The following is a 17,954-nucleotide window of genomic DNA, read 5'->3' on the forward strand; positions in this document are numbered from 1 at the left end:
ATCTCAAAGCAATTCATAATCTGTTTCTATCAAACTGAGAACAATCAAATGCTTCAAAGCTCCAATATCTGAATTGTGCATAAACAAGGGGAACAATAGGCCTGTATAGCCATGCTTACAAGCAGTCACAAAGTGTACTTATTATAATCTTGAAAGATCCTCTTTGTAGGTTCCATTAGGAAATGGCCTTCCTGATGAAGCCAGAGGATAAACTGCCACTGAATGGCTGAATGCTCTGTCAATGGAGCGTTTAGACAAGAGCAAAGGCCCTCTGATGATGTGACAGACTGAATCTGGTTATGGTTCAAAACATTGGGTGATTTTTGAGGCAGAGAGGATGAATGAGTTCCTATCAAATTGTGTTGGGAGAGCAAAAATGTAAAAAAAGAAGCGAGTGAAAAAAACCCCCATCTCAAAGCCCTTTTAGAAATCTCTCAATCTTTCTGTCGGATGAGGATGAAAATATGCCTGTGCTCAAGCTTCACAATGCCCATCCTGTAACGTCATCCCTTCGCTGACGCAAAGTGGACAATTGTTCTGTGCTGTATTTTTCTTTTAAAATAAAGCTTGAAAGTAAACTGAGTTATATAAAAGGCAAGCTACAAACACTTCAGAGGTCACTCAAAGACGATGTGTCAGAGATAAAGACAACAGCAGTGGAGTATGAAGACAGATCAAGTGTACTCGAAAACCTGAAGCTCATTCCCACTAAAACACTGTTTCACCATACACACGACTGCATCAACCAAGACTGTGAGAGTCAGCCAGATGATGATTCATATATTTCTTTCAACTTCTCTCTATAAAATCATCATTTATAACGTAAGGAGCAATTTTTGACCAACTAAGTGAGTCAGTGCACATAGCAAAATGCCATTTAATTTCACAAAATGTCCAAATGAGTCACTGAAGAACTGGTATTGATGCAACTGTATAACAGAATATGAGGAATATGGTGTTCTGCATGTGTCCTGCAAGTATGAGGAAATAAAGGATGTTCTGTTGATCCAAAACACACAAGCTCATCTGTGAAGCTTGGTGGAGGAAATGTCATGGCTTTGGGCCTGCATTGCTGCTTCTGGAACAGACTCACTAGTCTTTATTGATGATGAAACCCATAATAGTAGTAGCAGAATGAATTCTTCACAATGAAGTCTACACAACCATTTTGTATGTCAATCAACCCCCCTCCCAATAAATACATTGGATGGTGGAAGGTCTCCATTACGGGACCTTAGAACATTCATGCATTTCACAAACAAACAAGAACCAAAGAAATGCTGCACTAAAGCCCTGGAAAAGCAAGGTGACGTCTATTGGTCAGAGGCTTGATAGTGATTGCAAGTAAAGATTATGCCACCAAACATTTATTATTATTTACTCATCTAGATGTGAACATCATGAAATAAACACTCAACTTTAGAACTTTTCTCATACGCTTGATGTAAAACCCAAATGTCTTCAGTACACAATGAAAGCAATAGAAACTGACCATCCCGTTCCAATACTTTTGGAGCGCACTGTACTTGAATGAGATGTATTTAATGTGGTTTGACTATGAATGTTATGACTTTGTGATCAAGCAATAGCAATAATAATAATAATAATAATAATAATAATAATAATAATAATAATAATATTTTCTTGCAAGCAGAACCCCCAAATCCCACATCCAGGACACTTGAGAGGTAATATATTTACACTTGTTATATAATTCAAAAGAGTACCACAATGCTCAAACGTAAGAGAGTCTCTCTAGAACCTCAAAAGTATGCACACTTCCCCAAAATGGTTATTTTCTTCAAAGACTTGCCAATTTTCACATCGAAGAACTAATTAGCTATTTATTCACTTTATTACAACTGAGGGGATTTGGTCTACTTGTTTCTGTTTGTTTTTTTTTAACCACAAGATGACAAAACATTCCAGAGCAGCCAGATATGATTTTAAAATATTGCTATTATTAAATTCACTATAGCCATTTCTGAATGATCTTGTTATGTTTTAGTTATTTTGGCTCGAATAAAGAAAGCACTTAAAAAGTAGAAATCAAATCAACACTGTAAAAACTTACAACTCATTAGAAATCTATCAAAGGTTTTATAGCTTTCATATTTGAATTTGAATGCCATTAATCAGGTTAATCTTGGCATTAATCCCGTTATTCGGGTCCAACTTTATTTCAAAACTCAAAATATTTTTGTTGACTGAGCGATTGAAAAAAGTAATCAATTTGTTTTGATTACACTTACACCATGTTGATTTGTGTAAGGAATACACTTGAATCGCATCTTGTTACTTGAAGCTTCAGTCCTACAGCCTTTGCAGTACACACTAGCTGCCACGAGGAAGTTGGGAAAACACAGACGAAAGCAACACTGCTTTAGCTATGCTGGTTGAACCGGGGCAAAGTCTGGTGTGCTGCCAAAGTTGTGCACATAAATAGTAATTCAGTGCTTTAGGCAAAGAGAACACAAGCGTACTGGGACCTCTCTACAGGACCAGAGCTTTTTAACGGTTTCCCTTGAATGACAAATCGGGACTCCAGAGTGAGAAAAGAAAAAGCTTGCGAGCATCGACTCTTTTCTTGAACAAGTTAGGCAGAAAGATGAATTTAAACACAGCACAGTCATTTACACAGAAAACCAGTGAAATAGCTCAATACTGCATTTTAAACCGAAACACACTCAAATGCAATATTTCAGTTCTCTAGGTATGTTGCCACTCTTCCATCCATTACCAGAAAAGTAAGGCTCAAATGCAACTAGGATAACAAAAAAGGAAGCCCAAAGGGAGGTAGAGGTGGCGGTGTCCGTGAACCTGGGTCCACTTGAGCAAGAAATAGAAATAAACATGACTGAGGAGCAGAGAGGCAATATAAGACATTGGCCTTAGAGAGTATAATGGAATGGGACTTGTTTTGTCAGCCCCTCATGGTGATAGAATGGCACATACTCTCTTGTGACAGTGTGATATTGGCTTGGCACCAGCTTGATGAATGTATCAGGCACCAGTCAGGCAAAACGCTGCCTTTCCAAGATGTTTATGTTGGCGTAGGGAGACTGGCACTTCTAGTAACAGGAGTGTCACTATTGTCTGGAATAAGTTTGGGGGAAATGGCCAGCCCCAACTCAATTTCTTGCAATATGGAATTGCATGACTGTTTCAGATGAGAAGAAAAATATTTCTTTAAGGAGCATTTTACTGAGATGACTATGCAGAGAGAGGCCCACGCCATATACTACGCCGGTGGTTCTTTGGCAGAAGGTGAAAGGGAAAAAGGTAAAGGAGGAAGGTTGTCACCTGCCCAAGGCCACCTGCTGCCTTGCCAGGGCCAACCAATTAATGCTGCCCTCCTTTGATTAGCCCATGCAGCCTGGGGATACAGCAGAGAGCAGAAAAAAAAATACAAGAATGTTTGCACCAAGCAATGTGGAGACAGCTCGGATGAAAGTTCAAGCCGGGGTCATGTAGTTAACATACGCAGCCGTTCCAAACATCACAAAAGTAAGCCTCTTTGCGTAATTATTTAGTATTTGCATACTAATTTGGCACAAGCACAGTTGTTTGTCTCCAAGCTTTGTCAAACCTGCCCATGGCTTCAGGATCCTCACCTTCACTATAGTTACTGTTACAGGGATCAAACTAAACTTTTGGACAGGTAATATTAAGGGGTAATTTGCATAATATCGGTTAAAGTACTCTACTAATAACACTCAAACATAGTCAAACCCAAGGACGATGGTCGACCTCTAACATGTTCTAAACCAGTACTCCCACAGGGTCAGGGTCAAGCTGTCCTCATGGTCCGAGACAACTAAATATTATACAGCTGGACAATCTTCAATAGTCAATTGACAATGATACCAAAGTTAATCCACAAAAACTTTCATTACCAACACAAACTTTATCGTCAAGAAAAACATTTGGATTACAAACAAGTAATAAAAAATGTTGACAGTTGACCTAACGTATGCGACTGCACAAACATAAAGCCTTTTATCAACCACTCCAAATGGGGCACACTTTGTTCAGGAATACAACCTTTGGCAAAAATGTGCTTTGATCAAGTAATGTACGCTTTGAAATAAAACATTGACTTTCAAATGCACCAATGCCTGAAGCAAAGCTTTGAGGCTGATTTGATTCCCCTTTGAGATGGTGTGAGGTATGACCCATTCCCCCTAATAACATGCCAGAGACTGTGCAATCACAAAACAACAGCGTAGGTAATCATCAGGGTGGTCTTGTCTCCTCCCCCAGAGGGAAGGCGAAAGCCTCCGACATTGGTACCTTTCTCTTGCTTGTGTGTTCTCCATAGAGAAAAATAGTGGACAGAGTAATGAGCCACAACATGGTGAGCCAAGTTGTCTGTGAAATGGGGGTGCATACAATTGATGGTTTGCATCTAGAGTCCTGGTCATCATTATTAGCACTCCGGAATATTTGTAAATTGAGGTCAGAACTCTGATAGGCACTTTAAAATATTAAATTGAGTCATTCTCAAACACTTTTGTGTGGATCGTCTATTTTGCTCTGAAGAACCTATAATCTTTTACCTAAACTTAGCTGTCTAGCAGAGGGTATCATATTTCACTGTAACATCCCTTGGCAATTCTCTAATTGCAAGCTGTCCACTACACAAAACAGCAAAAGCTCCACAATATATTGGATCCTTCACCATTTTTCTCTGTATGTAAAAAAGAACAAAAACAAAATAAAGGGTGTGCATTGACAAACAATCTTTTCCCTGCTTCCTCCAAGTTTATGGGTGCATATCATGGTGACCAGAAAGTGGGAATACAAAGTAGAAATACAAACTCAATCGTCCAACATACTACATGCCAGACATATGGGTCACAATGATGAACTTTCATCAGATTCATGATCATTTCAATAACATAAAAATGTTGACATATCTTGAATAGTTCACTCTACGATGCTTGATAATAAAATGCGATATTGCATGAGCAACCTGCAAGATGATGCCATTGAACCTTTTATACAAAATCCGCATTTGAACAGCAGCTCAAGAAGCTGAAGAGAGAATACATGAGTCTGAGTTAAACTCGCACCATTTACAAACCAAGGTTACTTGAACGTCTCAGACATTATAGCTTAGTATCAGCTAAAGTGAGTGACAGGATGTTAGAGTGGTCATAATGGTTTTCATTTACTATCTGTTTCTGCAGGCTGTAGTTGGACCGACGTAATTAATGGGGGGTGCTCAAGTGGTAAGCCACTCCGCCACAACTTCTCTGTACGTTTCTGAAATCGATACTTTAACAATATAGTTTTATGATTGCAGTCACAATGATTGGTTAGTAGAAATATTAGTTAGATTTTTTTTTTAAACATTTTGAGTTGAAACAAACAAAATACAAATTGGCCATCCGTAGTAAATAAAAGCTCTGTTTCCATTAGGCAAAGTTTGGTGTGTAGTGTTAGGTTCATTTATTTATTGGTGTTCATCAACACCAGACAATAGCTTAGATGAAGCTAATACAAATGTCAGAGTTAAATGTGTATGTCTGCAGTTGTGAGTGTTAATCAGTGATACATTCTACCTAATAAGCGCAGCAAGCGCCAATTAGTGCTTTGTGAAGGGCAATCGTTAAATATTAAGAAATGACAGAGGACAGTACTGCCTTAAAATATCCTCCTGCCTTTAATGCATTTTCAAAGGAGTACAGTTATACACACACATGCCAACACACTCCTCCACATTCAAGGTCTCCATGCATCAACATGGGGTGCAGTAGTGTAAAATTGTGTTCAAAGAGAGTGGAGGAGCTGGTTGGAGTTTGATCAGTCTCCTGTCCTCTTCTGAACCAATGGGTCGACCCGCTCTCGCTTTATCACGGTGTGCCAGCCCACTGTTATCTACGCTACACTAAATCAATTAGCATGTCATTAAGATAGCTTTTTCCAGCACAGTAAGTGTGGAGGTGGAGCTGCACTTAGAGGCCATCATATCTGGGTATTAGGGTGTAGTGGATAAGTCTTGTATCGGCAGACTCTGTTGTGTACAGTAGCAGCTAGAATAGGGAGACCAAAACAACTATATACAACTATATATCAAAGGAATTTTACAGTTCCTAAATCAAATACCAAGTCTCGCTATGATTCATATGTGAAAATCATACACAGCCCAATACATAATGGTGCGCTTCATTTTCAGTGGCAATGCAATCGTCAATAATGTCCACAGCAATTCCAGTTATGACAAACAACTTTACAGCTATTTTGTCATATCTGAGTAAAGACTGAATCCGTTGAAAATATAATTAGAGGTTTGAAAATGGAACACAATTGAGTACTTTCACTAACTATATGCACTGTATAAAAGATTTTGACATGCAAATATATAAAATACCCAGGTAAACTCCAGATAATACAAAACTGTTGTGTGTAATAATAATAATAATAATAATAATTATTATTATTATTTATACATTGAAATAGATGCTTCAGATAGCAAGTCACAAGCATTTGGAAAAGATAAGAGGTTAATGATTTAAAGTCAAACGTCCCTAAGATAGCACAATTCTGAATTTAAGGATGATTTCAGGATTCATACCTTCCCAACTGCTGTCATGCGTGACAATACCTCAGCTCATCTTGTGTGTGCAATGAACTTCAAACTTATCTTAATTGCTTTTTACAGAGCTCTTCTTCAGCATCAACTGAATAAAGTGGAGCCCCCAAAGCTGAAGGACATGTTCAGTGATCCAATTCGGAATTTGACATACATTGACGAAACCATGCCTCTATAGTTAGACAAAAATCTTGTATGCCTTCAGCATGACACACACATCATACCAACATCATGGGTCAGCCTCTGCAGAGAAACTGAGGATACAATGAAGGGGTGGATCTCACAAAGGAATGTGCTCCAAGTTAGATGTTCCACTGTAGTGTAAATGACAAAGTAATAGTCATATTGGCCATACTAAGAACAAAGTAAGTCTATACAGGAGTGTTGTTCAATGTGGCTGTAGGAGTTTTTGTATTCTCCAATATAAATAAGTTGCTTGGTAAAGTGTGATGGTCAGCAAACAAAACACTAAATGTCTTTTAAAATGAAGCCCTTTGATTTCAATCAACAAAAATTGGTGAAAGGTTAGCCTGTCCATGATGAATCTACAGCAATTTCACATACTGCAATGAGATAAACGAATCCTTTGAAAAGGCTTCTCAGTGGAATCTGTTTATCACAAAGAACAGTGCAAAATAACACGGGAAGTTCCGGCTTTATCTTGCTGCCTGGCAAATAACAATAGATGGAATTGAAGACTACAAAAGCACAGGCTGCGGGATGATTCCCTGTTACAATTCTTGTTTCATAGGACCACACAGTAATTCTGTTATTAAAAAAACAACACGTTGGTCTTTGGCCATGATGGAGAGATAAAAGCTTTAATCCCCACAAAAATAACTTTCACTCAAGGGTGCAATCAAATATCTTCCAGATGAATGTTGAAAATACTGTTCCATTTTCTGTTTGTGATAAACTTTCTTCTTTATCTTCTACAGAACACACATTTAAACACAGCCACTTTTCATCTACAGATAGCATGAAGTGCTACAAAGTTAAATTCAAGAAATAACTTTTAACAGCCCCCATTTGGTAATTGAAACCATATCGCCTTCAATCTATCCAAAAACCAATGCTAGTTTCATTTTGAAGTGCACACAGTGGAGGTCAGGGGAATCAGAAAGCACACATCATGTTATTCAGAATGAGGCAGATCATAAAACCCTCAGATCATAAAAGCCATAAAACTTCCACGCTGCAGCCTTCGGCCAGTTCCTAATATATCACACTACTACATAACGTACTTTGGGTGTAGGGGAATATTAATTGGCAGACAAAATTAGGATGAGAAAAAAAAAGTCAGACTATACATAACCTCTATTACCAGAGAGGTGTTTATTTCAAACTCTATCATATCCGGTTGCCAAATGTTCAACCCCGCTCGCAGTAGCTGATCAGACCACATGTGCCTCACGCTCCCAGTCACAGCAGAGAATTCAAAGGGTGTAGACGCTCACTTCAAAAGAGCCGCGCTGGCTTTGAATGTCATGCCAGTTGAACAAACCATCAGTGGGACGCAACAGCATCCTTGAGGCACGCATGGGGATATGTGGCACCCACTGATGACACCCTTTGGGACATACTTCTCAAGATACAAGAGACGGCAGAGGCATCAGGAGGAAATATAGATCCTAACCATCTTCCTTACTTTAATGCTTTAATACATCATGGAAAGTGTAACTTTCACTAATAATTACTGACACATTGAATGTAATGTTTGACTTAAAGATATTCATTATAACTCAAACAATATATTTAAATATAAGTGACATGCTGGGCCTATGTGCACATCTAACCTTGAAACCAATCCAATATGAATGTTGGGGATTTCTCTGCTTGTTTCTATTGTTCTATTTTTTTTTATACATTATTGTTGACTACTATGGGAAATACAGTAGAATACAACACATTTATACATTTTATTTTTGGCTCGTTCAATGGAAACCGAAGTATATCATATTGTTCAAGAAGAGTCAAAATTTAATTCTTGAATCAGATCCAAGGTACATGATAGTAAATAAATAGAATTTCAACATTTGAACAGCTTATTCCTTAATAAAAATACATTTTATGTGTTCCTAAATTTAGTTGTATGTTTTCACAACACATACCAAGTATGAGTCCACTGTTTTTAGTTGTTGGGCTTGGCAGGGTTATGATCAATCTTGTTTTTATGAATTAAATATCACCAACAAACTCACACGTTTTATACATTTTGTGAGCAGTACTTAAGAGTACACAGTAAATGTTCACCTTGAACTGAACTCATCATGAATGGCCAGACCAGGTTTTAGCTGCTGGCTGTAAAGAACATTTGATAATCACACTAACCTTGTTGATCCTCAGACAACCTGAAGTAGGAACATTTTTAAAACATAGTGGCTGTTTTGTATGTACCTTTTTACTTTATTTCATGCAAAATTGGTTGCTATCAAAACCTCATTAGAAAAAGTGACAAGTTTCAGTTTGGTTCAAACTAGGAGCATGTGGACTGTTATTCAACCTTAAGGGGATACTTGATTTACACTATTGCTGTTTTTATGGCATCCACACGAATGCAGAGATGCAAGCGTTTTCTATCAATTTTATGTAACAGTTCCAGACACAAAAATGAGTTCTTGCCATTTTTGATCTGCTACTTAATGCTTTGAATTTCTTAGACTGACTCAACTGGGTGCAGTTCAACATGCATAATTTAATGGAATCACAGATCTGTATTAAAAAAATAAATAAAATCAAAACAAAAATCTTGGGTTTAGTTTTCAGGATTGAAAAGGTGTTTCTTCTCTACTTACAGCACAGTGGTTTTGCCATTTTTTTCATTTAAGAATATAATTAAGGTAATTCAAATATATATATTTTATACAGCTATTTTATTAGGCTGCAATAATTTGCATACTGTACTTTAGGTGGTGAGGCATGTTTAAAAGCATACAAATGGCATATTAATATTTGAGGCAACTTTTCAATTATTTTACCAACAGGTGTTTGGAGCACACACGGTTTGCCATTTTAGCATCGCTAAGGTCAAGCTGAAACGCGATAAACAACTGTGTTTTTTTTTTTTGTTTGTTTTAAGGCAAAGCTCACAATATAGTCTAATATAAGAAAACATCCATCTGCATCAACTCACAATAAAAACCTCAATTCGATAGAGCTGGCGCCATCTTGTCGAAACACAGACAACATCCTAAACTAATATTCTTTCACAAATAATATTGTATTTATTCACTTGGCATATGTCACAAATCATTTTTAAAGCCCCAGCATAGGTTTAAGATTGAATTCACTACATATCTGGTGTTTGAAGAGACAAATGGTTCAAATATAAATGGATCATTTGGATACACACAGGAAAGCTGAGCACATCTTGTGGGTGCATTTACCAACAACAGAGACCTTATTCAGAGAGAAAATTGTTCAACTTAAGTGTTTACAATTTCGCAATAAGTGGGATAGGGTAGCAGAGCTTATTAAGTCTTCATCAAGCTTTTAGTCAGTGATGGCAGCTGTGGGCATGTAGAGGTGTTTCATTAAAAAATTTGGACACCAGAGCGCAGGTTGCAAAATAACGTGTCAGATCACATTTTTCATCAGCAAATTAAAGGTAATTAGATGGGAAAACAAGAAATACCTAAGGCCAGATGAGTCTTGGGTTGTCAATCACTGCATTTTACTTGAGAACCGTACCCCCATCGTACCCACAAATTCTATTCTATGTGCCATAGCAGAGATTGAGCGCCTTCATTCTTTCAACTATTGTGATCTGAAGAATCACAACTGCACTCAGGTCTCTCTAGATTAAAGGGTCTTGTTACACAGATGCTATTTATTCTTCCACAATGGAAGCCTGTTTGTGACATTGCTGCACTTTGGTGAGTGCATCTGTGTTAGAATGCTGGCAGAGGAGATAAACCCAAGGCTAATCAATCACACAGTCTTCTCTACTTTTTCAATTCCAGTCTTGTCGAAGCAGCGACACTGCAGGACAACAAAGTCTTTATGTAACCGCATCCTTGGACTTCAAATACATTGTGTTTGCATGCTGTCGTGCTAATATTATACAAATAGCTCACAAAATAGAAACGAGATGCACAAGCGATGTGTGTAGACTAGAGAATTGAACGGACTGTGCCACCCAAGTATGTCAGATCCTCTGCCAGCCTATTGTGCAGATTTTAAGCCACAATAGCACAGCATTTCACCCCCCAAGTCGAAGCCATATTGTCGGCATGAAATGAATTGTTTCTGAGGACAATGATGATATTAGCCCTTCAGCATAGAGCTTACTGAACTGCAGATGAACAAGCAGGTTAAGTTCTACAGCTCCATTCATGGATAATACTTATTCTTTCTCCTGGCCTATTGCACTTCTGCATACATCATACCCATGAGTAATGTTTTAGTTTGGACTCAACTGGATTACATCTCCGTGCTTAATTTGTTAATGTGCCTGATAACAGAAACATTTTCTATAACTAAATGGAGACAATCCGCAATGATGTATTCGCCTTTCTGAATAGCAACATACAGGCGCATATTTCTTGTGAACCAAAATGTGTTTTCCGCACTATAAGGCGCACCGGATTATAAAGCGCACATTCAATGAATGGCCCATTTTAAATCTTTGTCCATATATAAGGCACACCGGATTATAAGGCGCAGCTTCAATGAATGGCCCATTTTAAAACTTTGTCCATGTATAAATCCATATATTTGGACAGGCCAGCTGTATTGGCTCAATATTGGTCCATATATAAGGCGCACTGGATTATAAAGCGCACTGTCGAGTTTAGACAAAATTGGAGGTTTTTAGGTGCGCCTTATAGTGCGGAAAATACGGTACTCTTTAGAGTCACAATGTACAAATTGTTTATTAATATGTAAATGCTTATGGAAGTGCCAGACAGAGCTGGGCCTTATCCAAGCTGATTTTAGGTATGAGGTAGGGTACACTTTGGGTTGGTCCTTATTAAACTGCTGGGCACATATAGACAGTCTCCCATACACATTCACACCTACAATATGGCCAACTTAAAGTCCACAGTCATCTTACGTAAAGCCTGCTCTTTACACTCACCACTATCCTTTGTGAAAAACTTACAACAGCATGTGAATGTTTTTCCCAGAAGCACCTTCGCGCAATCGTCAGAAAATCTTGCCACACCTCAGTTGCAGACTAATCCAGCAGTGAGTAATATTTTAGTGCTTCTTCACAGTATTTGTAACAATAGATGAGAGATGCTGGAGCGCATCGAGCTGTGAGTATAAAATGGACACCGGCAGTGACAGATGGAAGAATGTTACAGTACTCAAATATGACCTCGGATGATGTAAATTACTCACGGGTAAATGTTTGATGTCATATTTAATGCCCCTCTGATAACCAGTTCTTAACCATTTAGGGATAAATAAAAATAAAGCTGAAGAATTTTGAATTCTTCATTTTTCTATGCTAGTTATGCTGATTGAGTACCCTGAGGAAACTCATTCTAACCTGGAAAGAACGTGCAAATATGAAATATGAACAGCCAACCTCAGAAGTGTGAGATGAACCTGCTCCTTGCTTCTATGATGTGTTGTCTTGTATGGCTACAAAATGAACTATTTAAAGTTACTGATGACTGACATTTCCCGGGATTAAAAGGATCATTTAGTTACTTGATTCATTCAATTTCTCAAGCTTTTCACTTGAGATAATGTTTACCAACAAATAAATCACTGTGTACAATTTATTTAATAAGCATGAAAGGCTTATTCATGTCCAGGCCATTTAAGACCTCAGTAATTCATAACACAAAAACTCATCATAGATTTCCTCGGCTGTGTTTATACTATTGAGTTTGCTCATACTCCCTCAGCCAAGATCAATTAAAGAGTCAACAGACCATTTAAGGTCTGATTAGTCTCACACTGGTTTTTAATTTGATGGGGAATGCAGATCTAAAAAAAAATGCTGGTTGATCAAGCGATGCAGATAGAAGAGATGTCATCAAATACAAGGATGCGTGGAAATTAGTGTTTGGTGTCACTGAGGTGGTCTAATCATGCTCATTTGTAAGTGGTGGAGGATACAAAAATACGTCTTACTGTATTAGGATTCTCTTCGATCCAACTTTTAACTGTGTTCAGGGCAATGTCACTTGCAGGCTCATTGGGAAACCCTATGGAAGGAAGGAAACAATGTCAATAGCAGTATATACAAGATATTTACATGTACTATAAGGTCAATAAAATCTACTAGAATATACAATGTGCTTTTTTCTATTTTGCATTCTACTCCATTGCATTGACTTAGTGACTGTTCTGTTTTCCAATTTTCTAGCCTCAAGGCCACACACCGTTATGACTCAAGCATTTGATTGTATAAATTGTTGCCCCTTGTTCAACGCTGCATGTCAATCCGTGATAAGCTTAGTGCGACAACAAAACATCTATACGACAGCAATTGTTTTTCCTTTAGAGGAACTTCACAATGCCACACAATCTACTAAGATTGTATTCTTTTACAAAGATCCCCAAACGTGCGTTGTGTTACATTGTGTTACTTTAACAGGCTGCATGCACTGCAAAATGTAAAAATGATGGACACCACTTTAGTTAAAAGAGGTTTTTGTGCTTCAAATAGTGCTGTTTTGATCATGGACATTTTGTGGGAGCATTGGTCGCACAAAATGAAGTTTCAAGTACCAGAACTGAAAGTGAGTGGAAAACAAAAGAAATCAATCAGTCCCCTAATTCTGAGTGAGCCAGCAACCACATATAATCCATGTTTTGTTTGAATTTACTTGCCCCGAGCGGATAGAAACCAGATCTTTCCAGCCTGGGTAACATTATATTCAGATTCAAGGAAAAACAAAGATGGTGCAGAGTTTTGTCACAGATCAAAACAGCTTGACTGCTTTTGTGAATGGTCTTATATCATTCAGATTCAGAAGCTTCAAAATGTGCATTGCTGAATAGACAATATGTTCCCATAATTATTGCTCATGGCATTTCAAAAATATCTTACAGGAGTGAAAAAGATCTTCCATTTGCCTGCACTTTTCTTACATGAGTTAGCTAGCTCCCTTTCCAAAAAACCCAAGAACAGCCATCACAATTCATCTCATGTCAAATAAATCACACAGTATGTGCTAATTATTTCTTAATGTATGTACTTTGAATAAATCAGAACCATACCGCTTAGAAAACTAACTATAGCCGAAACTATATCCGGTGTAAAATGAGTTAAGGTCAACCAACCAGCATTGGCACTCTTCTATATAATAAGCCCTGAATAAAGCAGCAGAGATTGCCGAGGGCACTATCTTGCAGTAATGACATGGGTCAAGACCTCAATTTCAACCCAAATCAACCGGTACAAGGGCCATGCGACATTTGTAGCCGGTTGGTTATTGTATGGGTCACTTTCTCAGATCTGTTTTTTCTTCCTAGGTCACGGCCATTGATATAACATCGTATGACCTATGAAACGGGTTCACAAGTGTTGCAAGGACATTTTAAGGTGCATGTGAAGAAAAACGGATAAGCGAAAGCAATCAGTCCTAACATTGCCTGAATGATCTCATCTCACACTCAAGAGTACGAGAGGTCAAAGTCAATAACTGTTGTGCAAAGTTTAGACACTCGACAGCAAAAATGAAACTACAATTCACACAACTCTCCACTGTCTGGCTAGTGATGTTTATCTTCCTTTTTGTTTTCCTCTCTTTATTTCCCTCTCTGCCTCGCAGGGAAACGTTGAGTTACACCAAGAGGAGCAAAATATGTTGCTGAGCTCATCTACAAGCAGAATGTGAGTAGCATACCAGCCAGTAGTGACAACATGTCAGCTCGGAGGCTGTATTAGGCTACGTGTTTGCAGCTAGTTCACTGAACGTTCAATCCTTAGCAACTTGCAGGAATTCAGCTTTAAGAAACAAATCCAGCATGCCAAGTCAGTTTGTAGGTTACCTAGCATGTACTTCGCAGAATGATAACCATTTCAGATTTTCCATGTGAAATTCCAATTCTCTACCGACATTTCAACCCACATTTGTCATGCAGTATTGGTGAACAGATGGAAGACAAAAAAATCTGTGAAAAAAAAGAGAAGCAGCTGTCTAGGGAAAGGGTGTCATAAAAATAAGTACAGGAAAGGAAAGTGAATAAATGAGTGTTAAGGTCCACATTTGTGCTCACTAAGTGATGCCTTACCAAAAATATTGTGAATTAGGATGAGATATGCTGAATCTATCGCAACCATAATAGAACATCTGGTCACCAGCAATGGGCAAACAGTATTGGGTACATTGAATCAATTCAGTGCATGAGTTTCTTCAAGGCTTTTTATTGGTTAGTTAATTATGTTGCACACATCAGGCATAATATAATAAATGAAGTACCGGGTTCCTTCAGTAAAATAGCTTCCATATTTCACACACACCTGCATGATACAATTTGATACATTAGTAAGACTGCAAAGGGGCTGATCACTTCCAGAAAATTTCAATGACAAGCACAGTTGGAGTAATTACGATTTGACAAGTTATAGGAATTACATCTAATTTGGTGCAATATATAATCAAATAGACAGGCAGCCTTTAGAGTTGGTGGTAAGCACAACTGCCTTACTGACAGGTTATTTTAGGTTTCTATCTCATTTGGTACACGAGTTTACATATTGCTCCCATACACCTGCATGGGCTTTGAGGATACACTGATTTCATCTAACAACCCTGAAAGATGCTTCAATGGTTATTAATGATTTCTATTTCTTGTCTAGTGGTGTGAATGTGAGTATGAATTGTTCTCTGTTTATGTGTTCTGTGACAGACAAACAGGAAAACAGTCCACCTGCTAGGACATCACTTCACATGGCTCACTATATTTTGGTAAAACTAGGATGTTGGCAGTAGTGCAAGCGTAGCATTATAATATTGTGCAAACACAACAAACTCATTTCCTATCACTATAAAAGATTTATATTACTGCTTCTCCTTTGACTCTTTGTGGAGTGTGGAGATTTCAGTGAAAGCTAATCTGTCAGGAGGTGGAGAGCTGGCGTCAGGTGCAGTGATGGTGGGCCCTCTAGGACCGTCTCTGCACTGCTTGGATCGGTTCTGTCCTATGTTGGGAATATGGCCGGCTCAGGGAGATTTGTCTTCGTGAGGCGCACTGATGGGATATGTGTCGTCTAGTGGCGCTGATGAGGACTCAGGTGGTACAATGTTATTTCTGCTGAAGGCTCCTCTACTTCATCACAAAGCACAGCAAAGAAATGGTGTGTGTGTGTGTGTGTGTGTGCGTGTGTGTCTGTGTGAGTGAGTGTGTGTGCGTGCGTGTGTGTGTGATAGAGAGGGGGGGGGGTTAGGACATGCATTTTGTTAGAGATACTGAGGCAAAATTTGCTTGTATAGTGTTTTCATAATATAGTACAACCCGTGACATGAAATTAGAGTAGATTATGGAAGAAGTGCTTATAACAAATATGTATTTCTAATGTGTCAATTTAGCATAGCTTTAACTTTTCATGAAGCACTTTCACACCAGTTGGCAACAATTAAAAACACAATCAAATTAATTAGAAAGATTACTGAGTGTCTGCATTTAAAAATCCACATATTTTTAGCTCTATAATTTGGGTATTTAAGGTCTTGTGTGAATACTGAACATTGAGGCCGTCATTTATTCATCATTAATTATTTTAAAATAGATTAGATTGGATCATAATAACACACTGGTTTAATCTGGAGGTTAAAATTGTCAGTGATAATTCATCTTAAACCATATCATTTGCAGTTTACATTTTGTGCTCTTCATGATGTGAAAAGAAAATAGTAGGATACTAACTTGACAAACTGGAACACAGGAGAAAACAAATCAATTCAAAAATTCCTACTGGTGTTACACTTCCTGTATCGACTGACTTAACTTTCACAGAAAATGTATAGAACTGTGTTTTGTCTTTTGTAAAAAGAAATGACAAGGTGCTGCTCCACCGCCTAAATGTGAGAGCAAGTTTGTTAAGACAAATGCAAGCCTGTCCAATGAAATATTCTCATGCATCACATGCATACTATATAGCTACGGGTATTGATACACTGCAGTAAGTACACCGCCTTTGCGATTCTGCGAAGGGGTTATGCTGCAACCTGCTTTTTAAATATACCGTTGAGGAGTAGAAAAAAATATCTGAGTGAGTGTGTCTCACTGGTATGCTCTTGTTGAATTCTACACAAAACAAACAAAATAATATTTTGACAGTTCCATCCTTAAAGAAGAGTGTGTTATCAGGCTCTTTCTCCCTCCCTAAAGTTACAGTTGGCCAAGGTCTTAACATGCTCCTCATTTTCTACAAGGAAGCACCTAATCTTGCAGAAAGCAAAGTAAAAAAAACACAAAAAAAACAACGTAGAGAACATTAAAGAGAAGCAGCTTAAATGAGTGTTAAAATTAACTGAAGATCAAAGTATTGGGTGGTTCACATTAATTGAAACTCGATCATTTTTTCACTGTCCGAGGGGAGCCACTCAGTCCCACGCTTTGGTGTAGATTTCACAGGACGATTCCATTTTAATAAAACCATTAATAAAATATTAAGATTAGCATGGATGAAGGCTTCATAGTTTAAGTCAGCACGATGTCAAGTGGAAAAGGAAAGGGACGTTTTGTGTGACTATTAGGGCCCTCAGGACAGATGAGGTGACCGGGGGTGGAGGACAGAGAAGTGTCGCAGAACTCCAAACACCAATATGTGGATGTCAAATAGCCCTGAGCTGCTTTCCGCGCTACCACTGGCACATAGAAGGCTCTGACCATGACCGACTTTGTAGGCCACAGAAGGAGAAAGAGACAAAAAGCGGTGGAAGCATAGTAAGGTATATGTGAGGAAGACGGACAGAAAAAAAAAAGTAGGTTGAAAGAGATCAGATTTTTTGGCACGAGCCATGTTAAGGTGATGCCCTGCTTTGTCCTACATGCTAAAATTAACAACTCCTTTTAAAAAACATTCAGAGTGGACAAGATGTACTGTACAAATTACAAGCACACCTACATTACATTGTCAACTTTTGTTCATATTTTAAAACTGTCTCAGTTGTGTTAACGTGTCTGAAAATACCGCTTGGATCAATAATTACACACACTTTATACACTATTTTTCACATTTGTTGAAATTAGCCTGTTTTGAGAGGGTGAAAGTGAATGACTGCAGAGTCAGCACTACCCCACAAAGTAACCTAGTTGCACTTTCAATTAGTGTGCAGATATCTGTTCTTTATGTGTTATTGCAAAATACATTTGTCTAATTAAGTATGCTTTTTTCAGAGGCTAACACTAGAGGCTAATGCTAATCTGTGCATCCAATGGAACT

At 38.1% G+C, this 17,954-nt stretch overlaps 1 protein-coding gene across 5 annotated transcripts in view; it reads right to left on the reverse strand.

The window, feature by feature from the left end:
* macrod2 (mono-ADP ribosylhydrolase 2) overlaps window positions 1-17,954 on the reverse strand; it is a 280,346-nt gene that overhangs the window by 63,424 nt on the left and 198,968 nt on the right. For all 5 annotated transcript variants that reach the window (XM_088384939.1, XM_088384940.1, XM_088384938.1 and 2 more), the window contains one exon: window positions 12,689-12,762. In XM_088384939.1, coding sequence (XP_088241065.1) covers window positions 12,689-12,762 — 74 coding nt within the window. The remainder of the gene's footprint in view (window positions 1-12,688; window positions 12,763-17,954) is intronic.

This window comes from Syngnathus floridae, chromosome 9 (assembly GCF_059516105.1).
Source record: "Syngnathus floridae isolate MCC-2025c chromosome 9, RoL_Sflo_1.0, whole genome shotgun sequence".
Lineage (NCBI taxonomy): Eukaryota > Metazoa > Chordata > Actinopteri > Syngnathiformes > Syngnathidae > Syngnathus > Syngnathus floridae.